The 27,584-nt window shown below is 38.3% G+C and overlaps 1 protein-coding gene across 1 annotated transcript in view; it reads left to right on the forward strand.

Moving 5' to 3' along the window:
* CALCR (calcitonin receptor) overlaps positions 1–26,136 on the forward strand; it is a 74,467-nt gene extending 48,331 nt beyond the window's left edge. The window contains exons 5-14 of the mRNA XM_036328166.1: positions 1,565–1,675; positions 6,195–6,307; positions 7,971–8,062; positions 10,276–10,402; positions 14,087–14,240; positions 19,961–20,021; positions 20,107–20,173; positions 20,918–21,136; positions 22,481–22,522; positions 24,087–26,136. Coding sequence (XP_036184059.1) covers positions 1,565–1,675; positions 6,195–6,307; positions 7,971–8,062; positions 10,276–10,402; positions 14,087–14,240; positions 19,961–20,021; positions 20,107–20,173; positions 20,918–21,136; positions 22,481–22,522; positions 24,087–24,401 — 1,301 coding nt within the window. The 3' untranslated portion in view covers positions 24,402–26,136. The remainder of the gene's footprint in view (positions 1–1,564; positions 1,676–6,194; positions 6,308–7,970; positions 8,063–10,275; positions 10,403–14,086; positions 14,241–19,960; positions 20,022–20,106; positions 20,174–20,917; positions 21,137–22,480; positions 22,523–24,086) is intronic.
* The last annotated feature ends 1,448 nt before the right edge of the window (positions 26,137–27,584 follow it).

Consider the following 27,584-nt stretch of genomic DNA (forward strand, 5'->3'; position numbering starts at 1 on the left):
GTGCATTATATGCAGCAGACATGCCTAGTTTCTTTGCTCAAGTTCATCCAAAGACCCTCTGGCTAACATCTGCATTTAGGACAAAATTACTACAATAACAGTATTCACACCTAGCAAGCAGGAACAATACAGGACTACATGAAGGAAAGGAATTGGAAAATGACAAGAAGGGAATTGGAAAATGGTGGGCAGCAAATTTGCCTGAGGTGGGACCTGATAAAACCTGGTCTTATTTGGGTTAATTAGGCAGTGTCTTCCTTTACCTATCAGTCAGTTCGTAACTCATGCTAGTCCTTCTCCCTTTCTACCTCCAGTTCCCAGATGAACTGGAAAAAGACATCTCCTAGGCAGAATTGTTTATCTAGCACCTTCTCTAAACGCTCTATGTGATTGCCCAAATATTCTCAGGGCCAAGCATATGCGATTAGCTATAGAGAGCCCACGGGAAAACAAAAGGGAGAATGTAGATGGCCAAGCATGGCTACGTCCATTTAAATTCTCTCCCTTGTCCCCTAAATCATTTGAAAAAAGCCAACAAGATCTTGGACACCCTTGTATATTCTAAGACAACACTCTTTGTTAAATATACTCTATTACTAGACATGGTTTGTCTTCAGATAGCTAAAATTTTAATTTGTTTAAACAATAAACCAGGTCGGTTTTTCTGTCTGAAGTAGTTTCAGTATTTTTAAGAACCTGAAAAGGCATTAGATGCAACTCACCACCAAAAAGAAACCATTTCTCTGAAGTAAATGAGACAATAGAAACACAAAGATGGTATTTTCAGAGACCAAGTGAGTGCAGTCACCTTCACTTCTATCTTACTAGTAGTTACCTAGGGATTGTGCTTTTGATTATTATTTAAAACTTTTTATTTTAGAACTGCCTTTTATACTCACACAATACTCATTCTTTTGAATATCTGTGTAGAGATAAATCTTCATATTTTGGCGTAGATTTAATTTTTGAAAGCAGTGAGAAACCACTTGGAGGCAACACGGATGAATACAGAAAGTGGTCAAACTGAGCATTGTTTTAGCCATTAGTGAAGTGTTACTCTGGAGTAATAAGACTGTTTATATGTGATCCAACTGGATGCAAATGCATCTTCAGTTGGAATTTTGAACCATTTCATCACCCCTGAATTAGGAATAGAACCATCCAAGGAAACCACTTTGAAGATTAGTGGTTAGTAAGATTCCTATGTTCCAAAGCCATATTGTTTTTTTCAAGGTAAGCTTACCCAAGGGTGATTGTGCATATACTTTCACAAAAGTTTTCTTATGGCACTTCCAAAGATGCTTTAAAGGAAAGAGTTGGGGTGAAAGATTCCATACAGAAGATGTGTGCCTTTTGATGAACAAATGGAGAAAACACTACAAAAATGTAAATTCCATTAGTGGTCAGTAAAGTTAATACCATTATTTTGTGGCTACTGCTGCAACTGTTGTTTTTTTAATATAGTTCCAAAGTGAAAAGCCCCAGAAAAACTGTCTATGCACTATTAAACCCCACTAAGGCAATTTTTGACAATGGCAATGCTAATTTCTTTCTAAATGGCCAGGTCTGTATTGTGATCGCATGTGGGATGGATGGCTGTGCTGGGATGACACACCGGCTGGAAAAACAGTCACTAAGCAATGCCCAGATTATTTTCCCGACTTCGATACTACAGGTAGAATATTTATTTTTATATTATATTTTGCTATGAAGCTTTTAGAGTTTTCATGGTCCTCAAAAGAAAATCAGATATAAAATATACATACCTAGTCATACTCTACACAGTTTAGCATGTTCTGAAACATTTCCATAAATGAAATACTACCTGGTTGCACAAATCTAACAAGCTGTCCTTATTTTATATATTTATTTGAATTTTTTTATTTTTAGAGAGAGGAAGGGAAAGGGACAGAGAGAGAGAAATTGGTATGCGAGTGAAACACCAATCTGCTACCTCCTGCATGCCCCCTACTGGAGATTGAGTCCACAACCGGGCAGTGTCCTGACCAGGAATCGAACTGGCAACCTTGTGCATGGGATGATGCCCAGTCAACTATGCCAGCAACAAGCTGTCCTTACTTTAAGTCACGTTACTGGTCCATTGTGCACACTGGTCATAAATTCCATTACATTTTGAATAAAAATTCATTTTTATATAATTTAAATAATAAATATTAAATCTGAATTAAAAATTCAGTCACTTTTTCTAAAACTGTGATCCATTCTTAAAATGTATGGTTTCTAAAAATGTTTTCAGTTGTCTCGCATTGTAGTGACTTATGCAAATGCTTGATCTAGCGTTTGTGAATACCAGGCTGGTATAACATGCCCAACAGAAATTTTATATAATGATAAAAATTATATAAAACCATGATATATAAGGGAAATAAGTCAGAAGGTGTTAACTATAGATACCAGATTTCTGTTCCAGCAGATTATTAAAATATGCTCAGATAATAAAACAAATACTGTTACAGTGAATTGTACTAACACCCAGCTCAGTGTCCTACACAATATGAAAAGTCAACAAATGTATGTTTAGTAAAATAGTGACACCAAACTCACTTTAGTTATAAAAGTAACATAGGAACACTTTTCATTGAATATCACTTTTTTCCTTTTCAAAACATTTTCTTATATATTACAGTAATCCCCCCTCATCCGCATTTTTGCTTTCGTGTTTTCAGTTAACCGTGGTTATCCTTAGTCTGAAACTATTAAATGGAAAATTCCAGAAATAAACAATTCATAAGTTTTCAATTGTGCAGCACTATTCTGTCCTGCCCAGGAAATTAATTATCTTGTTGTCCAGTATATCCACTCTGTATACCATACTCACCCTTTAACTCACTTAATAGTCATACTTAAGAGGCTATGGAAAATCAACTTTGACTTGAGTTGTTTGGTCAGAGTTTCTACCACATTTCAGGGTCAACCAGCTCATCTAGTTAGTCTCACTCATTGACTATGAACGGCAAGAAGTTACTGCCTATTGACTAACAGTGAGGACATCAGTTAAGACAGAAAACAACAGTCAGATGATAACTGTAAGCAGGAAAGTTTCTGGAATCCAGATTAAAGTAGAGAAATTCATCTAACCTCAAGACAATGTTTGGGAGATGCTGTTTGTGCTTTCTTCAAAGATGAGGTCCTAAATTCTACTCCAGTAAGACATAAATAACGTAAATTAGAGGGGGAGGGGCATTTTTAAAACCAGTTCAGGTCACCCACTTCTGGGAATTCTCATTTTGATGTAGAAGTTGGGATGTGAAGAGAGAACGGGCTTAATCCTGGGCCCCATTAATCATTACATTCCTGCAAATTCTAACTAAATGCCATTTGATGGTAATCCTCCAGGTTTGTACTGACTCCTCCAGATAAATGATGCTTCATTAATCTTGTTCGACAACTACATTATGGTAACTTGATTGGCACAAAAAGCTGTTCTGCAATTGAGGCTACAATGCCCGCTCCAAAGCAGCAATGAGCTCTTGCCAAAGTGGCTATAATTATTGACTAAAAGACAAGTTTTTGATCAGCAGAACAGAGATTTCCAGGCATAGATCCATCTTTTCAGCCTGGTTTTTGGATAGAACTACCTCAGGTGGGGGACAAATCCATATCAGATATTTACATTATGATCATAACAGTAGCAAAATTACAGTTACGAAGTAGCAATGAAAATAATTTTATGGTTGGGGGTCACCACAACATGAGGAACTGTATTAAAAGGTCGTGGCATTAGGAAGGTTGAGAACCACTGATCTAGAGTGAGGGCAGTCCAAACTTAGAATATTTTAAAGGGAAATACCAATATATGCGTGCGCACGCACACACACACACACACACACACACACACACACACACACACACACGTGAGGAGACAGCAAGCTGTGTGGTGTGAGTAAATGGGGATGTTTGGTTAGAAAGGGATATCAAAATAGACATATTCTTTCTTCAGATATCAAAAACTTGCCAGGTGGAGGAGGACAAATTGTTGACAGCTGCAACAGTTAGAACAGGAAATGCCTATATCCAGACTTTAGTTAAATCAAAACAAAGCAATGATATTTCCTACAGTCCTGTCCATGATTGGAAGGTCTTCAAAACAGATACCTCTCCTCCATATAATGTATTTTGCCATGCATAGCTACATAACTTGGTTAAAACCAAAGTATGGTTATTTTAATAAAACAAAATACTACTTGCTGACAATAAAATGCTACATTACAAACCACTTTTTAAAATTACAAGTAAGCTTGGAATGGTCATCATTGACGAATAGTATTAACAAAACCACTGACCAATTTCCAGTGTCAATTTTTGTGTGCTGGTTAGTACTAACCCTTTTTCAAACATTGTTGGTGTTCACTTCTTTACATAGTTTTGGTCCAGTGGCTTTCTCAGCACACAATTCAAAAATGTTCTATTTAACTTTGTAACAGATTTACGTTAAGCAATGATGACTCTGGGTTGCTTGAAAACAACTTTGATTGAAAGTTTAAATAACTGTTAGAGTAGACACAGAAACAAATCTGCAATTTACAGATTAAATCTTGTGGTTAGTCTGGTAGAAACTATTTCAGTAATACAAAGAAAAATGATAAATTTCATCTAAAAAATGCCAAAGATGAAAAGATTTTTATACTAACTTTCAGCATATGTACTGACTTACCAAAACTACTGATAGAAAACTATTTAAATATTATCAGATTTCAGTGAAATTTTTTAACGTGAGTTGTTTCCTTAGCCTTTAAAACAATGTCAGTGTCCTCCAGATATTAGCACATGATTCTGACTTCCACATCTCTCTGCTAACAAACAAACAAGAAACCAAAAAGACAGTATAATAGAGTTATCTATATATGGGACAGATCTTTGCCTTTGTCAATGAAGAAAAATGCTTAAAAAATATTTTCCCTAAGAAATTATCAGAAATCAAAACTTGTCCAGAGTTCCAAATACACTGTTAAAATCTCTTTGCATATTATACCAATTCATGGTTGTTATATAATCCCTCAGGCAATAAATACATTGCAGAGGTACTTTCGAGAACTAAAGAAAATCTGAATAACTCAGATTAAATTTGACAAGTGCATTCATTTTAATGTTTACTTGTTTATTTCATTTTATTCAGAATACTTTTTCTTCCAATTGTGTAGCTAATTAGGTTGGAATTTAAAAACTATCTTGTAGTCAACAAAATTATTTATGATTCTTTGGGTTAGTGGGATGGAGTATACATAACCTTTCCACAGGACAGGACTATAAGGTTAAATGCAGAGCTTACTAGCCCTGCCATAGCTTTGGAATTGAGTAGACCTGGATTTGATCCCTGGCCTCATATGTACAATGGGAAGGCTAATACCCCCCTTTAAATGGTCATTATTAACATTTAGAAGATAATTCTGCAAAGTGCTTGTCAGCACAGAACCTGCCCATTGCAAAGGTATAGATCTCTCATATGTCAATCCAGCTGAGTCAGCAAATTTCACTTATCACATAGGAGATTTAAAAAGTCAATAGTGAAAGCTAAATCTATGAATCCCTAATATATTCTATGTGGGACAAAGAGAGATGATTTCAGTAAGATTATTTTGAAGGGCATCAAAATGACTTCTTGATACATCCCCTAGTTTTGGGTTTCTTTGTTCTGTTGAATTTAGTCATATGAAATTGCCAATATTTGATCATTTGACCAACACAAACTGCAGTTTTATAAGTCAATAAATATTGCATATAAATGAAGAAAAGTATGTCTTGCTCTTCTCACAGTTCTATCAAAAATCATAAGTTTAATGTCTGTTAAAAAATAAAAATAAAAAATAAAAAAACAGGACATAAAGTGTAGGTAGCACTTTGGAGTCTGAAAGACCTGGTATTCAATCCTAGCTCACCCACTATCTACTGACTTTTTAAATTCATAACCTCTCTGTGTCTGTGCTGTTTGTAAAATGGAGGTAGCAGTATCTGTTACAGCGCTCGGCCAAAGCTAAAATGAGACACCGTATATTAAAACATTTTGTATAAAACATCCCAAAATCTAATAAGTTCATGGTAGGCTCCATATACTGATACTCATATTCAAATTCTATTAAGTGATTAACACTTTGAAATGATTTTAAGCCTTAATTTATTATTTTTCCTTCTTGTTGTTTTGAAGTGGTAAGTAATAACTTATGTATCGTTAACAGAGGTGGCTGTAAAACACTGTGAAATAAATGGAACTTGGGAACTAACTGCTGACATGAATGAAACCTTGACTAACTACAGTATGTGTTACGCTTTCTCCGATGAAAAAATGAAGGTAGGTTCTATTTCAAATTTCAGTATTTCGTGATAATGCATATATATATATATATATATATATATATATATATATATATATATGTATATCTACACACACACCCACACACGTATGAATACATAACTGCAAAGTATCTGCTACCAAGCTGCTAAGTTATATTATAGAATAAAATCAGATAATAACATATATTTAATTCTTTTCCATTTAGAACATTCATTTCAGTGTTTTTTAAAGTGGATACTTAAACACCAATTTCCTTTTTTTTTCCATGTTGATGTTTAGCATGTATCTATATCCCGTTCTGTGGATAAACTACATTCACCAGTTGATGGACACTGGAGTTGTTCCCAGTGATTGGCTATTATGAATAATGCTGCTGTAAACCTTTGTGTTGACATACATTTTCATTTATCTTAGGGCTTCTTTCCTTGATCACTCTTTCCAGGGGGATTTAAAATTAGTTTCTCTTTTAAGAACCAAATTTTCTTTGTTATTCCACTCAATTGTATATTCACGTTCTCTTTATCAGTACAATTTCTTTTACATTCTTTGAGCTTAATTCTTCTATAACTCCTGTAGTTGGAACTTTAGATTATTAATTTTCAACCTTCTTCATTTTCACATATGCCTTTTAGTCTTTAAATTTCCCTCTATGTACAGCTTCACCTGTATCTAAAAAGTCTTGGTATGTCATTATGAGTTCTTTAATCCAATGGTCATTTAGAAATGTATGCTTAATTCTCAACAATATGATAGTGTTTTTAAAGTTATCTTTTTATTAATGATTTTTAAACTATTCTGGTCAGCGAAGATGGTCTTTAAGATTTCAGTTATTGGAAATATGTTAAAATGTGCTTTACTGATTAGTGTATGGCATTTTGGATAAATATTCTCTGAATATTGAGTCAGCACCTGAAAAGAATGGTATTCTGCAGATGTTGGGTGCAGTGTTTATTATGTGAGTTAGTAAATTTTATTGATCATGTTATTGAAATCTTTACAGCTTGTTTTTTGCCTGTGTGTTTTATTGGTTACTAGGAGATATCAGTTTTTGCTTTATGTTTCTATGGCTTGAGTTTATATTATTAGGTGCACAGAAATTTAAAATTATTATATCTTCCTAACTTAATATCTGCACCTATATGATATTATACCAGTTATGGCTAGGGTTAATCTGAGTCATCTTTTCCCATCCTTTTACATTCAATATTTCGATATCCCAGTATTTAAAGGTGTTTCTTATAAGCAGCATATAATCCCTTTAAAAATCATCTAGTCCAACCAAATTATTTTATAGGTGAGGACTACTGAGGTCTAGAGAGGTGAAGTGACTGACTTTATGAAAGTACACAAAGACTTAATAACAGTACTCTGAGTAAAGAACAGCTCAGATAAATCCAGTCTTGTGCTCTTCCCACAATATCATGCATATTCTTAATCTCATAATATTCAGTCTATTCATCCCGTTTATTATAATTCAGTATAATTTAATTCTTTGAAATACTTGTTCTGATTTTAGTAGGTTATTTTAAAGGAGGGAAACAGTTGTTGATTTACACTGATATTTAAAAATAGAAACTACTTCCCCCTTCTATCATCATTTATTCACTCGCAGCATTTGTGTTTGTAACTGTTTCTGTTGTTGCTGCCATTGTCGTTCCAGCATGCTTACATGATGTTCTACGTGGCCGTTGTGGGACACTCTGTTTCTCTTCTCACCTTGACAAGTTCGCTGGGGGTTTTCCTGCGTTTCAGGTAAGCACCCTCATAGCACCTGCTTTTTCTTTCTTCTTTAAGATACTGAAATAAATGGAAAACTCTGTAAAAGTTGGGCAGGGCGGGGGATCTTCTGCAAATCATAAGAGATATATGGGAGTCATGAAGTAGCAAGAAAAATTATATTAATTATCACGCTAAGAGTAAATAAGCAATTACATAGTATATAAGGTCCCTGAAGGCCAAAGCTATCTGTTTTGTTCATCTATATATACCTAGAATCTACCAGAAGGTCTAAATTATAGCAGGTACACAGTCATGTATGTTGGATTATTGAATGAATTTTAATAAATTTTTAAAGTATCTTTAACTCATTTCAAAAAGTTCAGTGTAAACGTCATCAAGGAAATGCAAGAAAACTTTTAACAAAAAGCAGAAATTATATTGAAATTATTCAGGGTGGTTCCAGTTCTCACAGGACATTGAACATTAACCAGTCCTTTAAGTCAGTGTTGTACGTCAGCAGATGATTGAACTCTACCTGACTAACAGAAAACCAGGCCTGAGCTTAGCAGCGCTGTGTGATGCCTTCATCCACACCCCTCGTGCTGGATGATGCCAACTGTCATTGGTTTATGCCATGCCGAATCCAATAATGAGACCAGAGGTATTTGCCTCCCAGTGAGAAGAATTATAAAATGCCATTATGACTGTAAGGGAAATGGCAAGTCACAGGTTTAACAGTGCAGTAGGGAAGAGTTTATGCAGTGTGAATGGGTATGATGTTTCATATAAAGCATTTTTTTCTTTTTAAATCCTTAAATTTACAACCTACTTTTATAGCACTATTATAAAATCAATTAGGTTTGGTTTATTTAACAGACTTTTCTGCTGCTAAAGTAGTTCATGATTGTGTGTGTGTGTGTGTGTGTGTGTGTGTGTGTGTGAGAGAGAGAGAGAGAGAGAGAGAGAGAGAGAGAGAGAGAGAGTGTTCTGTAAACCCCATTCTGCATTCCACTCCTGATCAACAAGTGCCAAATTTTAAAATATTCTGTATTAACTATTTACTGATGCTTGTGCTTCCTGAAAATTTGAAAAATGTAGCTACAATAATCAAAATGTGCGCTAACACATGACCTCATTACTTAAACTTACTTTTTGCTACAGATAATTGAGTTAGAAATATAGGAAAAGCATTGTAAGTAAAACTAGACTACCTTCATATTTTATCTTTCATCAAAATTCTTGGGACTCTAACTTTATTCTATGAATAATTTTTAGGGGTAGTTACTATTATTAATCTTTAGCATCATTAACTTAATGCATTAGGTTTTCACATGATGCTACACATTTTTCAACTGAATCCAATATGGTAAATACAAGATTTACATTTATCTAAGATAATCATTCCACTTTTGTTATAGCCATTCTATAGGCTCTCTTCATTTGCATCAAAAAGTGAAATAGGATATTTAATCATGCTTACTCATATGAACATTCACACAGATACATATTAAAAGTTTATGAAGGAACTTTTAAAAATCAAACAAATTGCTTAGCACCCAAAAGGTGGGACATGGCTATGCAACAAGTATAGGTATCGACAGATCCAAACCACAGGATGCCTCATAATGAGGTCAAATTTGAGCCTATTTAAAATTCTTTGCCTGTGCCTGAGCTCCACCATCAGGAGATTGTGGAAAGTAGGAACTACAAAGTTGGTTCCAATTGGATTATGAGCGATAAAAAGACTGCAGAGCAAATGTCAAAAGAGAAGACGAGGGGAAACTTCATAAAGCCTGTGTATGTAAGGGTCAAGGACATGGATCCAGGGCTTTGTCACAGGCCACTTTCCTTCTTACTTCATGCTCTGTTATCCCACTTGCCACATGGTTTCTGCCTGGTTACACCAATAAATAGTTGACTTTTCATCTGAAGCACATGCCAAACTGTAACCGTTTCTCCTGTAAGAGTTCTTCTCTCAATTAATTTTGTGACATTTATTCTAATTAAAAGTGATTTTATCACCCACTCTTTCACTTGTTGGGCAAAGTCACCTGAAAACTGAAAGCTGTGGGAAAACTGTTTTTAAAACTCAGGAGTAAGAGGTCTTATAGATGGGACCAACCTCACTTGTTTCAATAGATTCTCTCAACGATTGCTAAAGGGAATATTAAAAATACTGCCAAAATATTTTCCCACCAAGTATTTCAACATTTTAGCACTGGTTAATGCTGTTATTTTTCTTCTAGGAATCTTGCCTGCCAACGGGTTACCATGCATAAGCACATGTTTCTGACTTACATTCTGAATTCTATTGGTGTCCTCGTCCACCTAACCCAAGTGGTCCCCAAAATTGAGTACGTGAACTCGGATCCGGTGAGCACTGCCTTATTTGTTTTTAATTCTATTTTTAAAGATGTAGCATTCGTAAATAGTTAACATGGTGTTATTGTTTGTAAAACTAAATGATTTGAAATATTGTATTTTTCTTGAAAAACTGACATTCTAGAAAACATGAGATTAAGGTTCTCCATAGCCAAGAAGAGTAGAGACAGCAAATAAAAACCCAAGAAAGGACCAAAAAAAAAAAAAAAAAAAAAAAAAAAACGGCGCAAAACTTTTTTAGAAAGGGAAGTTGTTGGACATTTTCAATCTTCAAATATTAATTGAAATTGCAACTAACATGAAAAATTTAACTGCAATCCTAATTAAGGAAAAGCACATTAAGTTAAACTCATAAGAACTCATGGCATAAATAAGGGCTGAATAGATCCTAAGTTTACTGAGTGATGTGAAAATTGCCCATTGTCATCCATGTCATTGGAGCATTTCATTTCCATAATATTTAAAATTTCATTTATTGCTCTCTCTGCTTATTTCTTCATGTGGAGAGTCAGGAGACAGAATTAAAAGTATTGTTCTTGCTGCATCTAAAGGAAGTGGCATCCTTGTCACTTTCTGGAAAGAAATGTGTCTCTGAACTTTTTATCTGGGTCTGAAAGCTACAATACAGGGAGATTATTCGTTTTTACTGGGAACCTGAGTTTTTTGCACCTCAAAAGCCAAAATAATCAAGTCACATTTTCTGTAGCCTTCTGTATAAGAACTATCCCAAGTTCTGAAAAACAAAGTGAATTTCTTCTCATTCTCATTTGTTCAGGACACTTGAGCCACCAAACTCTGTTGGAACTTCATCCTAGTCATAAGATGATCTACTCAGAATGGATGCTCAGGGCTGAGGCAGGAGAGACCGATGAAACCCAGGGAGGAGAACGGACTCCTCCTGGCTAACCCAGAGGCCGATGCTGCAAGGAATAGTATAGAAATGTGAGGGAGGGGACAGGGACAGCAGAGTGTTTGAGATGAGAGATCAGTGGCAGATAAAATTACATTGGAGTTATCCATTTTGTAGGCTCTGGAAGCAATGAGATTGGGAATGAAAAACTGTAATGGATTTGAGGGACAGTGCAGAGAGACTATGCCAAAATGTGAGCATGGGATACAGTATCCCACTCTAGTCGTTGATGCTACTTCACATTACTCCCATGTCAAAATCAATAAATGGTATTTCATTAAAGATCAGATGATGTGGAAAAATAGAGAGGGCTTCTTTATTCTCTTTAAATTGAATTACTTAAAAGTGGATTTGAAGAATTTATTATGGATTTTAAGAAGTTATTCCTAAAATGGCCACAGGCTTCAACCCAATTTCCAGTTTCTCTTATCTGGTCTATCTGGCTGGTGCCTCTACACAGATAAGCGTAGCTCACAAGTGGTCTCTTGTGTCATGGTTTACGTGGCGAGCCCTCATCTCAACATTTGCATTTCCACTGCTTTTAAAAAGCTATCGTGAATTTAGCACAAAACTTCTTATAGATTTGCTTTCATTCCAATTGAAGTACAAGGAGCTTCGTACACTCCTTTGGGGTATGTTGGTTTATTGGTAGAACACAGATACAGAGCAACAGTCAATCTGGTATTTGCTGTGCTTCGCTGGCTTGCTCCAAATACTGTAACACTGTTGTTGCTGAACTATAGAATCTCAGATCCCAGCTCTTCTACTCCCTTCCAGTTCATTCTGTAATCTTGAGCAAGTTACTGAACCTCACTGTGCCTCACTTTCCTAATGTGTAAAGTGGAGGCAGTAATAGCCCCTTCCTTATAGAGTTGTTTGTGAGGATTAAATAAACCAATACACCTAAAACCCCCAACAGGGTCTGGCACATAGCAACTCTCAATTGTTGCCTAGTATATTATTTATATTATAGTTATTACCATTGTCATTAGGCCTTAGCTTAAGGCTTAAGCCCTTGTCATTTTCTGTGACACCCACTTTCATTTCTGTGATACACAGCATAGGAGATGTGGAAACTCAGAGCATTTGTTAAATTCTGCTTCAATCCAAAAGGGCCTAAGTGTAAAAGCAGAATGCAGGGACTACTCAAGAGTTTTGTAAATCACAAATAATCAAAAGGACTGTGGTCTGAAAATATAAAACTAGATCAGTCATGGCCTGAGAATCCCCAGAGAAGAGTGATATAATATGCTCATTACATCATATAGAGCAGTGGTTCTCAACCTTCCTAATGCCGCGACCCTTTAATACAGTTCCTCATGTGGTGGTGACCCCCAACCATAAAATTATTTTCGTTGCTACTTCATAACTGTAATTTTGCTACTGTTATGATCGTCATGTAAATATCTGATATGCAGGATGTATTTTCATTGTTACAAATTGAACATAATTAAAGCATAGTGATTAATCACAAAAACAATATGTAATTATACATGTGTTTTCCGATGGTCTTAGGCGACCCCTGTGAAAGGGCTGTTTGACTCCCAAAGGGGTCGTGACCCACAGGTTGAGAGCCGCTGATACAGAGAAAGACTCTTGAGCGTAGCAAGCTGTTAGTTCTTAGTCCCCTGCTGCATTGCCAGCAGACTTCCTTTCCACTGTGTATCCTGCTTTCCTGTTGACTGTATTTTTGTTTGCTGAACATTTCCAGAACGCTTCCTTGGCCACTTCCTGGATCACCTTCCAATGGACTTATCTCAGATGGGACTTCTTTTCTCCAGTGCTTCCCCCTTCGCCCAAACACACCGAATCATGTCTGCAGTTCCATAGACTCAATTCATTTTCTCTAAGGCTTTATCAGAAATCAGCTCAGGATTGCATGACACAGTCACATTTAATTAAAAATGTTATACCTTTAGATTCCTCTGGAGACATTTCAGTACTTCCCTACAAAGTTAGTTAATGCGGACTTTCTGGGTGGGGGATTTTCCTCCTTCATTCAGCCAGCTTTAGAGAATGTTCACATTGACAGTTTTCAAGTTGACCGAACCTTTTTGCCCCTTAGTTTACCGACTGCACTAACATCTTGATAGGAAGTTCTATAGTTCCTCCTCTTGAGGTTTTAGTGTATATATGGATCAAAGTCAGGAAGGTCCCATTGCATTGTGACTCTGCTGGAACAGGGAGCTTATGCTCTTGGATGATTAAGATTATCAGCACTAAAAGGCCAGCAAGTAACTAGAGCAGAAGTCATCAGTTGGGTTCAGCATAGCTCCTGGATCATATATGACAAATGCATCCCCTGGTTATCTCCTCTTTGTGCCTGAAGAGATATCACCAACATATTGATGAACTTCAGGAGCAGCATTAACCATTTCTGGGTTATTCACTTCATTGGCCATGGAAAAGGCGCTTTAGAAGTCATGTGACAGATCCTTGGCTGTTCTAGAAAATGATGGGTCTCAGACTCATTGAAGAAAAATAAATTTGTCTAATCCATGCAAGTCACCAAAGTGTAATAGAAAAAGAACATTTTAGGGACTAGGCTTCCACTCCCCTAGATGGCTGTTTATATGTAGTACAAATGACCTATGCACCATGACTCTGATCTGTGGATACAGAGGGTGGCATGTGTTAACAGATGCTCGGGGAAGCTGAATATGGGCTGAATGCAGATACTTTGACTCATTGTCACATTTACCTTCTGTTTACTGTCAAATCCTTGCCCGTGTCTTCCACTGAGTATCTCCATTTCTTTCTGACAGCTGAGCTGCAAGATTCTGAATTGTATCAACCATTACTTGATGTTATGCAATTATTTCTGGATGCTCTGTGAAGGGATCTATCTGCACAAACTCCTTGTGGTGAACGTGTTCAATGGGGAACAAAACATGAAGTGGTATTATCTCTTGGGCTGGGGTATGTATTTCCTCCAACTGAGTTTTGAGCCACTCTCACCTCTGCCTATATATTTATAATGTTCTTGGACTCTTGGTCTGAGAGACCATTCAGGGGCCCTGGTCCTTTGAGATGCTGGAAAGAGTTCAGTCTCCAAGAGAACTTGGTAGAATCCCTTTAACAAGTTTATACAGACTGTGATGAACATAGGGGTCAGTGCGGAAATGGGGGGATATGATTATGAACGTATTCAGGTAACCCAGCTAATGGATAGGCAAAAACCATACTCTGGTTGAGAGAAGATCTGAGTAGGCCCCCTTTCAGCTTTATTTTTCATCTGTTTGTAGAGCAAAGGAGAATTCCACATTTTGAATTCTGTATGTCCTTCACCCTCACCCACATCCCTTCCTCAAGAACATTCCTTCCTGTCAACCCAACAGCAGGATTCCTCCAATGGCAGGTCAAGAAGTGGAGTCTAGATGAGCAATAGATGTAACAAAATAGGTCTCCAAATAGAGCCTATCTGACATCATTGCACATGGTAATGGCTTTAAAATCCTATCCCTGGGTTGCTTCAGCTGTGACCGCTTCTGTAGATTGACTAAGGCAGGTGCTATGGTCCATGAGGACTCTTCAGAACTGTTCCCCTTCCCTCAGGGCTGCTAACAGCCTAGCTCACCCTGGTTAAAATGGAGCAGTTGGATAATGAGGAAGTTAGAGGGAAATGGCTCTGGGACAAAAGCACATGCTGCTTTATTACACACAAAAAAATCCCATGAAACTCCCTTACCAGAGGAGGATTCTTACTGGAGGGCCAAGGCTGCCTTTGCTCTCCCTTGATAAGATGACTCGGAGCAGAGGCTGTGGCGTATTTTCATCTAAGCCTGCCCTTTAATGCCACATTTTGGGAAGCTCCTAAAAATATGGATAAGAGAGAAAGTATTTACTGAGGATGGAGGATAACCCAAAAGCTTTCTAAGAACATCAACCTTAATATTTAAATCCCTGCCCAACAGACATTGTTACCAATTGTATAGAAGGTGTCTGGGAAATCATATAAGCAGATCAAACAAATAATTGCCTAGGGACAGCTCTGGTATAGATTGTGAACTGGACGGCTCACCTTGTGGGCCACGCCACCCTGGGGAGTCGCAGCAGCAGCCCAGAATCCCGTTTCCTTAACCATCCAGTGAAATTAGAAATCAGGTTTCTGACTAATCTACTGGCCCCACCACAGGTGCTAGGTTCTCCTGTTCTTCTCTGGCCTCAAAACAACTCAGAATACAAAGATCAAAATGGGCTTTTATTGTTTTTTTCTTTTAGCTCCAGCCTTGCACGAGAGGTTGATCTTTCCTTCCCCTGCCCTTCTCAGCCTCAAACACACCCTTTCAAGAATTTCTAATCTTCCAAAAGCTGGTCATGCCAAGAATCAACTGGATATAATTTTGCTGGGGTCCAACCCCAGCGGGTCCAGGGGTCCCCAAAGGTGTGGACGGAGTCGGCAAAGAAGGAATGACATGGAGGCAGCGTTCAGTTGATCAGCAGCCTAGCCAGGATCTCCAGCCAGGATCTCCAGCCAAGTTCTGGTCTGGATCTCCAGAGAGGTTCTGCTTAGGATCTCCAGCCAGGTTCTGTAGCCATGTTCTCTTGCTAGGGTCTCCAGCCAGGTTCTGTCCAGGTTCTCCAGCCAGGTTCAGTCACCAGGTTCTAGTCAGGTTCTCTTGCCAATTTCTGTAGTCAGGTTCAGTCCAGGATCTTTTGCCATGTTCTCTCCAGCGAAGTTCTTCTGTCTGTAGGTTCTGTGTAGGTTCTGTGTTCTTCCTTCTGTCTTCTTCTGAATTCTGTGTCCTAAGTCCTGTGTTCTAAGTTCTGTCTCTTGCTGTCTTATTACATCTGTATTTATACCAGTTGATTCAATCCTATCAATCTCAATTACAAAGGTTAGGGCGTTTCTTATCTCCATTCCAGGGAGTAAAGATTATGTAGCTTAAGCATGATTGTTCATAGTTAAAGTGATTAATTACCCGCCTGGCACTTAGTTAAGAGGTTTTATTCCCTCCCTAACTTCAGGGGAAAATCCCTACCTGGGGAAACAACCTTTCTCAGAGACTTTGGTTAAAACACATAGTGCCAAGAAGGTGAGCAAACATATTAAGAACAGTATGCCATATATGCCAGGTCCCTTGAAACAGCAAGCATGGACCGGCTCCCGGCAAATTCCCCCTTTTTTATTTTTTAAAAGCAGGCATTAAAAAGAAAAACCCCCAATGCTCTCTTGTATCCATTTTAAGAGTAGGATTGGCGCTTTCCGCTATTACCTGAGGCCTGATCTATCACCCCAGGGAGAGCTTGCCAATCCTGCACTTTCCCAGGGTGGAAAGGCTGCAGTGGGGTTAAGGATAAGGTTCCTTGGGCCTACCTCCTCCCATGCCTTTACATTTACCTTTCCTTCCTCAGAAAAGCATGGACATATTTCTTGTATAAAAATGTTCCATCTGACTGGGAGTAACCTTAACTCCTCTGCTAGCAAGCATATGTGTTAAAAGATCAATACGGAGTCTTTTTTCTTTAGACTCAGTATGGCACATCTTCTTAATCTAAAGATCAATACAGAGTCTTCTTTCTTTGGACTCAGTATGGCACATCTTTTCAATCTAAGAATCAATACAGTCTTCTTTCTTTGGATTCAGTATGGCACATCTTCTCAATCTAAGTTCTGTACTATCCACCTTCTTACCCTACTTATTCTTTATAGGGGGGTATGTAGCACCCTGGTGGAGTCCTATCCGTCCCGAATGTGGGGGTTCTCAATGGGGGGGCGGGGGGGGCTTACCTATGGGACTCCTGTTCCAGGGATTCCCAAAGGTGTGGACGGAGTCGGCGAAGACTATCCACCCTCTCCTATGGTGGAGTCCTATCCATCCCGAGAGTGGGGCGCTTACCTAGGGGTCCCTGTTCGGGCGCCAGATGCTGGGGTCCAACCCCAGCGGGTCCAGGGGTCCCCAAAGGTGTGGACGGAGTCGGCAAAGAAGGAATGACATGGAGGCAGCGTTCAGTTGATCAGCAGCCTAGCCAGGATCTCCAGCCAGGATCTCCAGCCAAGTTCTGGTCTGGATCTCCAGAGAGGTTCTGCTTAGGATCTCCAGCCAGGTTCTGTAGCCATGTTCTCTTGCTAGGGTCTCCAGCCAGGTTCTGTCCAGGTTCTCCAGCCAGGTTCAGTCACCAGGTTCTAGTCAGGTTCTCTTGCCAATTTCTGTAGTCAGGTTCAGTCCAGGATCTTTTGCCATGTTCTCTCCAGCGAAGTTCTTCTGTCTGTAGGTTCTGTGTAGGTTCTGTGTTCTTCCTTCTGTCTTCTTCTGAATTCTGTGTCCTAAGTCCTGTGTTCTAAGTTCTGTCTCTTGCTGTCTTATTACATCTGTATTTATACCAGTTGATTCAATCCTATCAATCTCAATTACAAAGGTTAGGGCGTTTCTTATCTCCATTCCAGGGAGTAAAGATTATGTAGCTTAAGCATGATTGTTCATAGTTAAAGTGATTAATTACCCGCCTGGCACTTAGTTAAGAGGTTTTATTCCCTCCCTAACTTCAGGGGAAAATCCCTACCTGGGGAAACAACCTTTCTCAGAGACTTTGGTTAAAACACATAGTGCCAAGAAGGTGAGCAAACATATTAAGAACAGTATGCCATATATGCCAGGTCCCTTGAAACAGCAAGCATGGACCGGCTCCCGGCATAATTTAAGCCTCCCAATAGAAATTCTGATCATCACAAGAGTAATGACTGGTGCTGGTCAGATGCCTTTCAATTGAAGACCTGAAAATAACATCTCAACCAGGCCTGCCCCATGCACCCCCACTCAGAGAGACACCGTTTCTGTCTGATCTAGTTTACTTACTTCTTTTGAAATAAATGTATGGCATACTTCTTGTACCAGTTTTGACTATTTAAGAACACCCATCTGCCATACTCAACAATTTTTCATGGAAGAAAAAGGATGTGCATTGAGTCTTGCCTGTGACATTCAGCAGGGATGAGGGCACCCTGGAAGGAACAATTTATACTGCTCTTTCCATACGGTTACATTGTGAATTAGTTATAAAAGCTTTCAGCAGCATCATCATAGACAATCAATGAAGACATATGCTTAACATGCATAAACAATTCAAAGGAGAAAAGGAACAAGTTGTTCAGCTGTATCAAAAAGAATGTAATGAGCTCTGGCCAGGTGGCTCAGTTGATTGGAGCATCGTTCCAGACAGCAAAAGATTGCAGGTTCGATTCCCAGTCAGGGCACATACCTAGGTTGCGGGTTTGAACCCTGGTTGGGGTCTATATAGAAAGCAACCGATCGATGTTTCTCTCTCACATCGATGTTTCTCTCTTTCTCTCTCTCACTAAAGTCAATAAACATATTCTTGAGTGAGGATTTTTTTTTTTAAGTGCAGAAAAAGAGGTAGCCTATCTAGAGGAAGGCAAAGAGCCATAGGAATTAGCAGATTTGTGGCCGATACTCCTCTATGTAATATGTAAGAAACACATTTTCCTTTCTACAAAATGATGAGATGAGAGTGAAATCTCCATATGCTTTTCTTGTCTAATTAAAAGTATGTATTTCAGAATAAATCCAGGGAATGAATATCTCTAAACCCAAGTGGGGAAACAGTATGTTAGAACTGCTGTGGATACAACGCAATTATGTCTCATATAAATAGTCAAACTCAAAATTCTTTCAGGTCAAACATTTAATCGATGTTCCTATTAAATTATATGCTTCGTGGGTTTAGAAGGTGAGGTGGTTCTCTGGTGAAAACTCAATATTTTCAGGCACTCTCTTTTTGCATATAATTCTCAGAAAATCAAAGTGTGTAAGTCTAATTTACTTCTGAGACACATTTCTTAGTCTGATAATTATTTAAAAACTCATTCAACAGATTTTTCAAACCAAATTAAGTCATACTCTATTGTACATGGGAACATCTGAGAAAAACAGATATATTTTTCTTACAAAAATCACAACTGTATTCTAGACAACCTGCAGAGAATGAACAGTTATTTTTAAAAAGATGCAGCCTGGTAGGATGCATTGCCAGTAACTATCTCCATCATTCTGTTTATAAATTCAAAATTGTTTCCACTAGCACTTCAGGTGTAGGCAGAGAAGTCAATACTACACTGCCTTCACAAAGATTCCGCAGCCAGAACTTACACAGGCTCTTCTGAAGTGTTCTTATTGAAAGAGAACAGGATCAATGCACATGACACAAACAGGAACACAAACGGCCGAGAAGGAATACTGCAAACACTAACAAGGCTTTCAGAGCAATCACACGACCACTTCCACATGCTGTCCCAGGTCACACCCCTCCAGGGGGACCAGCTTGTCCCCATGAGAGAGCCCAGTTCACACACAATGAAAGGCTTTCTGGTCTAAGTCATCATCATCACCATCAAGACAAAACAATGGTAGAACAGTCCTAGGGAGAGTAGACTAGTAGACTATACCTACCATAATTATTTGGGTGTTCTTAACCAAACTCTCTGAAAGCACATGGTATTCTAACCAAGAACATATTTACCTGGTTTGACCAAAGATAATTTGTGCAAACACATCAGGGAAATCTTGACAGATGTTAAATTTGCCAGTATTTTTTAAAGTAAACTATCATTTTCCATTCAGTTGTAGTTGTAACTTATGACCAGAAAACCAGGTGTAATATATACTTTTTTACATTTTTAGGGTTCCCGGTGGTGCCAACTATAACCCATGCTATTGCCAGGCTGAAACGCTTCAATGACAGGTATTGTGGCAGTTTTTAGTTAAATAAATACATGTAAATAAAATGCATCTATATTGATATATTCTCCCCCCACTCTTTTTTTCAGCTGCTGGATGAGTGTGGAAACCTATCTGGTTTACATCATCCACGGCCCTATCATGGCAGCACTGACGGTGAGAACTGCTTTTTAAGTCTATTGCTAACAATGTTATCTCTGAGGATTTCTTTGACGATGGTTCTATATAGCATATATATTAAAATTTTTAAATGAAGCTAATTAAGTGATGATCTATAATAAGAACAATTTGATTTGAGAGTCGTTGGTTGAAAAAAATGTTGTATTTAATAAAATGGGGGAGGGGGGTGCATAAGCTCATTTCTATACCCCTACACCAAAGGTTAAGTTTTTTTTTTTTAAAAAAACAATACTATAACCAAATTCTCTTAAAGGTAAAGAGCAAGGGCTGAGGAATGTTGAAGATGATGCTGTTAAGAAAGTGAGGGACAGCAAAGTCCCTCTGCACTTTTCCCCTGGGCTCTGCCCAGCAAAACTATCTTCCACTTTATCTTTGATACATGAGCCATCACCCTACCTACCAATGATCATGCACTTAAAGTATTTCATGCACTTCACATACATTCCCATGCTGTTTCTAACAGCAGCCCTTCAAAGGAGATACATCACCGGGATATTTTACTCATTAGGAAAACTAGGTCCAAAGACTCAAGTAAACTCACCCAAAATCACATGACTAATAAGAAGTTGGGTTGGGGGAGAATATGCCCTTTTAGGCAGTCTCACGTGCTGTGTAAGTCATCTCTGCTCCCCACATTGAATAAAGAATGAAGGAAAGTGGGTGTCCTTCAGTGGTACTGATCTGGATGGTCTGCTCATTCATAAAATCTTCTCTTTGCAGGTCAACTTCTTCTTTCTGCTCAACATCCTCCGTGTGCTCGTGAAGAAGATTAAGAATGACCGTCAGCATGACGGCAGACGGTACCTGAAGGCAGTGAAGGCCACTATGTTCCTGGTGCCCCTGCTGGGAATCCAGTTTGTGATCTTACCCTGGAGGCCTCACACCAAGATTCCTGCCCGAGTCTATGACTACGTGATGCACTTTCTGAGTCATTTCCAGGTAAGGAAGCCACGGGTGTGTTTATTACATACCTGCTCAGCTAGGTTACTATCAACATAGTCGCTCACACTTTGAAAACACAGAGCAGAGAAGCAGATGTTGTATCTGGATGAAATCCTTCCACTGGACCCCGAGCTGGAAGCTGTATCCCTCTTAAACTGGAATCCAGTTTTTTTCAGTTATTTCATTTGATTGCCTTGGCCATGATTAGAGAGGTCAGGACCCTAGAATATCTATAAGGTCAGCCATTCCTGCAATGGTAGGCAGACTCCAGAGAATGGGCACATTCTCCCGCTTGGTAATTTGCAGAACCTCTTTTCATCAGTAAACATTGAATCAGTTTTGGGATGAGGTGTAATGAATCTGCACAGAGCCATTCATGGCTTCTGCTCTGTCACCCTCCATTGGTCACAGGGGTGTCAGGAATCCATCGGTCACGTTCAGTGACTGTAAAGGGAAGTGCATTCAGGTCTGTCCTCTTGTGGGAGAGAACAGAGTTGGGCTCTCAGGAGCTTCGCCAGGTCTGCCACACAAAAGTGGAGAATGGCTGTTTCCATTCACTCTGCCCCAGATCCACAGACACACTTGAAAACATAGTACTAGGTATTTTGAAAGCAGGTTGGGGCATGGAGGGTCCTCAGGCAGAGGTGAGTCTGCCACAGGCTCTTAGGCCAGAGTTTTGCTGTCTTAATTATAAATTTCAAAGTAATTATACTTGCTACTACTGGAGGTCAAAATTAATAGGGCTAAAAATAAAGTTTAGGGATTGTTTTAATAATTGCTTCTGCCATTTCTATTGATAATTAAAGCTTAAATGTAAGGGAACTTCTGAGTAGTGGCCAGGATCTCAGAGGTCACTTAGTCTGTGTCCTTCTTTGAGAGATGAACTTGGCTGTGGGTACAGTGCTGCACTAATTCACCGTGAAGACACGGGGCACAGTCAGGCCCACAGCCAAGCACTGTGACACTCGTGCCTGCAAAAGTTTTCTTTACTAAACTCTACAAGGTCTCAGTTTTTTAAATTAAGTACAAAACATTCTTTTCAAATCCGCTCTAATCAGCATATTCTGCTATGAATCTTCATGTTAAAGGCAGCAGCAATTAACCATACTGACCAGAGCTATCCTTTTAACTAAAGGACAGAATTCTTCTAACAAGAAAAATACATGGCATATTCTGGTAGTGAAGCACTGAATATGAGTGGTAGTAACTGCTTTTCATCAAGCCTTGACTTGCTATCGCAACAGTAAAATGTTCCTCTCCAGAGTGACTAATTATATTGATGGCTAAACAGTGTAATGTACACAAAAGTAACTCCAGCTCTACCCTTCCTCCTCTTTACAGGGATTCTTCGTTTCGATGATTTACTGCTTCTACAACACCACCGTAAGCATGCCTTTCACATAATACCGCCACTCGCTTATAGAAAGCCAATACTTCAGTTTCCAAAGGGCCTCTTTTCATGTGGCCTCACTTCTACAGTTTTCCTTACAGGGTACCATGACTAGCCAAGTTGTGTTTTTCTACCAGAGTCTTTTCTATGCTCGTGTGGCACAATTGCAGATAGTATTCAGACGGGCAGCTAAGTCCTGATTTGCTTGGATTGCACCCTTGATGCTTCAGGAGCAACGAAAGTCTCCTTCTTGTTTTTTGTTTTTTGGGGGGTGTTTTAGTGTGTTTTTTTTTTCAGATTTAATGTCCTTATTCTTGGATCAAAGCAGCATCAGACTCAATCTGTGGTATTGTAGAAAATAATTGCCCTTATTAGAGTGTAATTATTGAAACCTAGCCGCTTAAGGCCCCATTCTAATATGCGTGGTTTACAAATTAACGCAGATTGTCATCTCCACACAAAAGGATAGGTTATAATTTTGGAATACAGTGATAGAGGGCTGTGAACACTTCTATAGTAATAATTTTAAAAAATTAGACTTCAAACCCTTGGCCTCGTGCTGAGCTGGGTACTTAATATACATGGCACTCCAATGGGGATTATTTGAAAAGGGCAGGTGAGAAGAAGCAAAGACTTCCTGTTTTATTTCTGCTGGGTACTTTTACAAACTCATCTATACTGACTACTGTCTACCTTGGATACTTCTGATTATCTGCTTAAGTTTTATTTATAAGGACAGTGTTGGTATTTGAGAAATGCTGAATGGGTGGAAACTGTCAGTTACCTTTGTCTGGGGACATTGCTTCTCCAAAAATATGCTGAAACAATATGTTTCCTAAGTCCGCAACAGTGCATTTGATGGCTCCTAGATCATAAACCTGATTTTTAAGGACCTGTGTTTAAAGGAAAGAATAACCCAAATAAAGTCATGCCAATTCTTGGCTAGTTCGAACAGGAAAATACATTGTAAAAAAAAAAAAAAGTCTAAATCCTAAAGAGAATTGTTTATGTATTAGAAGTCTATCAATAGAAAGAGAAATTTTATCCTGAAAAGATTGTCACTCCGATAACCAGAGTTCTATCTGGCCATATCAGATAAAGGAAAATCAACAAAATTATAAAACCCATAACTGTGCTATGATTTCCATATATATTTTCATGACCAATAATGTAGAGGTTCAGATGAAAGCTTCTGCCTTGTCAGAGATGGTAGCAGATAAAATGTTTTCCACCTCCTTCTCCCTAATATGATGTGTATGCCATATATTGAGTGTGAAACCAAATCAAATTTCACTCATTGGACTTAAGAGCTAAAAAAGAAACCTTTGCATAGTAGCAAGTAACCTTGCCCATGATAGCTTAGACAAGTAACAAGTGCTCCAATTTTCAAATTCTTCTTCTCTGCACAGCCAGAGTATATACCATACAGTTCTTTAGATCAGATTTACAATTCAACTAACCACTTTGAACCTCTGATAAGTTCCAAGAATTGTGCTCCTAAAGTTGGCTTGGGTCATTTCTGACAATTATATGATAACAAGACTTTTTCTCTTCCAGGTCCAAGAAGCCCTGACACGCCGTTTGCAACTGTGCAAAATCCGCTGGGAGCAGCGCAACGGATACGCCAACCGCCGGCAGAAATACAATATTATGCTGGCAGCTCTGGCTGCAGCTGCGGCTGCAACCAATGCTGATCCTGGTGATATCCCCGTGTGCATCTGCCACCGAGAGCCGAGGAACCACGCAGCTGCCAACAACCTGGAGGGGAACAACAATGACGTCCAACACGAAGTTGAAGCCGAAATCAACCTGGGCGAGGAGATTCATGAGATCATCCCACTGGAAATCTTAGAGCAGGAGTCATGCGCTTAAATGTAAAGCAAATACAGCATCATGATCTCTGAGGCTTCACATCCTGGGAGAAAGTCCACCCATGCTTTTAAAGTGATCACCATCCTCCCAGGAGTCAGATATATCATTTGTGAAGAATTGTTAAGTGATTTTATCCATAGTGAATCTGAAGAATGTTCTTCTTGGTACTATTGCTATGGGAGACGGTCTAAGGAATGGAGTCTCCCACTGCCAACACTTGTAAATTCCATCTTTCATCTAGGACTGAAATGCAGGTGTAATGCAAGCAAGGTGTCCAAGGAAAACAATTAAATTGACCTAATTCAGATCCAGGGTGCTCATTGTAAAATCTTGAGCCATTTATACCTTTAAAAATCAAAATCACTGTCAATATTTTCACTTTTAACTCTAAAATTTGAATTAGAATATTTCTGTATTTGGCTATGGATCTAAACTTCTAATCTATTTCAATCAATTCCGATGTTACTCAGATGTTTTACCATCCACACCATGTAAACCATACAAATTACAACAGGACCTCCACAAGACAAAGAGGCTTTCTAATATAGAGATGGCCAAGAATGTAGGGGAAAGATCTGTACTTGGCAGGAAGACATAATGCTTTGAATGAAAAAAAAATTTTTTTAAGTCAATTTGCTCAAAACATTAGATGGGCCGATTTATGAATTGGTTTGTTCATATTGTATGCTCAGCCTGGTTTTGGATAATCCTGTCCACTGGGCAGCCCTCACTTTTGTAAGGAATTGGCCTTCATGTTGAATATGCTTTAGTTGCTGACATTTACAAATTGGGAGGTCACAAAGAACCCTTTGCTAAATTTTTCACAAAACTGCCAAAAATGTAATTCCTAATGGAAGAGAATATTCTCTTTAAAGAGAGTTCTCTACTTTCCTAAATTCTAAGATTTGTAAAGCAAACCATTCCAAATTTTATAAAGCCAATTACCTCACCCTTGGGTGCTATCTAGCAGTAAGAGATAATTCGAATTGATAACTCATCCTAAAAGTCTATTAACTGCCATCCACTCTGCTTCACAGCTTAGTAAGATCCCGGTCTTTCCCAGGAAGACTCAATATGGCTGATTAGAAATCAGTTCCTGGTTGGCCTCTGTTTGCAATGATTAGCCAAACCGGAGGAGGAAAAAAATATGTAACCACTACAAGTTTAACCATATACAAATTTATTTAAAATAAAAATAGTTTCTCATTGAAGCCCAAAATTATATTCCCATATCTCTCTTTACATCCTCAGTATAAAATCTTCAAAAATCCCTGAGTAAATCAGTATCATTAATGGCACCTGAAATTAATATGTGAATTTGCCACAGTGATCAGAGTGATCATTATTCAATTGGTATGCTAAGTGAGGAGATACATCGAAACCCTGCAAATTTCGTCTAATCTATGATATCTTATGCTACTGCCTAGAAGTGATTTAGTTGTGGTAAGACAAAAAAATTAATTTGTTTTGGTTACATATATAGTGAACCCCCATCCCCACCCCCCCAAAAAGTATATTCTTTCAGAAAAATATTTTGGATACTAAAGTAGCTAAGTCTCCTTTGCTGAAGGTAAGGGAGAAGTTATAAAGAGGGTATTTTTTCAATCACAGTGTTTATGTAGTAGTCTATTTTTGTTTACAGACATGGAAAGCAGTGTATTTCAGGCAGCTCTAGTACAACTGTGATAATATTTTGCTAAAATATTCTAGATGTTATTTAGCTAATACAGTAGAGGCTGACAAACAAAATAGCTTATTATAGAATTGCACATTGTGCCAAAATTGTGAAATGCTTATGCTATGTATATGTATAAATCAATACATCATATGTGATAAGCAAAAAGGTGTGTATTTGCATATTTTCTAAAGAAATATATTATTTATCTTGTCATTCATTCATCTCCTGCTCATTCCATGTTCTTTTTCATTTCAGTCATGGGCTGCTAACCTCTCATCTGTTTAACACTACAGCAGAAGTTAGAAAACCATGTGCAAAACCATTAAGGTTATTATCTTTGTCAGTTTAACCATCTTCGGCCTGCAATATGACTATAAACTCTGTGGCATATTTCTCATAACCTTGACCACAATACAAACACCACATACAACCATCAATCTATATTGTATAAGTTTGGGAAGCACAGCAAAGAAATCTAGGGCAAGAAAGTATCATAGCCTTTCATTGTTCTTGGTTGGTTTGTTGTTGGTTTTTATTATTCTGGGACTAGTTCTGAACTGTCCAACATCACATCAGATCATTAGAATTGTTATAATCATTGATTTTTAATATAGTTTGAGACTGAGGCTGGATAAAAGGCAACTCATTAAATATCATTAAAATACATAAAGGCCACTATTGGAAAGATGTTCAGATCTGGAAAGCATTACATGTAAAAACTGAGGTAACTGAGAACTGTGCTGGACTGACAAAAGGGAACAGGCAAAATTTGTACTTCTTCACATGCAATAGCATCCAAAATTGGTCTCGTGAGATCTGGAGAACTTTAAAAAAAAAACAAAACACTTAAGGGCAATGTCTTTCCCCTTATGTTTTAGTGGATAACACACCCTTGTGATCTTGAAGAACAAAAGTAATTTCCCATCAGACTGTAAAATCGGACTCTTCAAGAGGGTAGCTTGAACTCAGATGGTCCGCTTGATCCCAACTATAAAGTGATCTAAAAAAGGCCTTTGGGTGCACATGGGTATCATGGGGTCCTGAGATAGGAAAGATGTTAACGAAGACATGGCAGAAATGCCATCATCATGGAGCTCCGACTTTTCTCATTCGTTTCTTCATTCATTGTCATTGATGTTTCATGTACCTTTCATTCAGCTATACAACAAATACGTATTCATAGTAGTTACCATGGCAAACTTTCTTTGCAGTGATAACTGCTTCGCTGCTGAGTCAGTGGTAAAAATCAAAATCTGCTAAGTGAACCATTATCCTCAAACCATAACTGCTCATATTTTGGAGGGTGGAAAGACAAAGCAACGCGTGTGGTTGGATGTGATCTTTCCTCCTTGCTAGTGCCGGGTGGGACATCTTCAAGGTATAGGAAACATCCTCAGAACAGACCTCTGCACAAAGGCTTAGCAAGGGCTCATTTTCTTGACAACGAGGTTTAAAACAGTGATTCTTTCATGGGCTACATTACAGCTCAACTACTATTCAAAGGA

The sequence above is a fragment of the Myotis myotis genome, unplaced genomic scaffold (genome assembly GCF_014108235.1).
Source record: "Myotis myotis isolate mMyoMyo1 unplaced genomic scaffold, mMyoMyo1.p scaffold_m19_p_11, whole genome shotgun sequence".
Classification (NCBI taxonomy): domain Eukaryota; kingdom Metazoa; phylum Chordata; class Mammalia; order Chiroptera; family Vespertilionidae; genus Myotis; species Myotis myotis.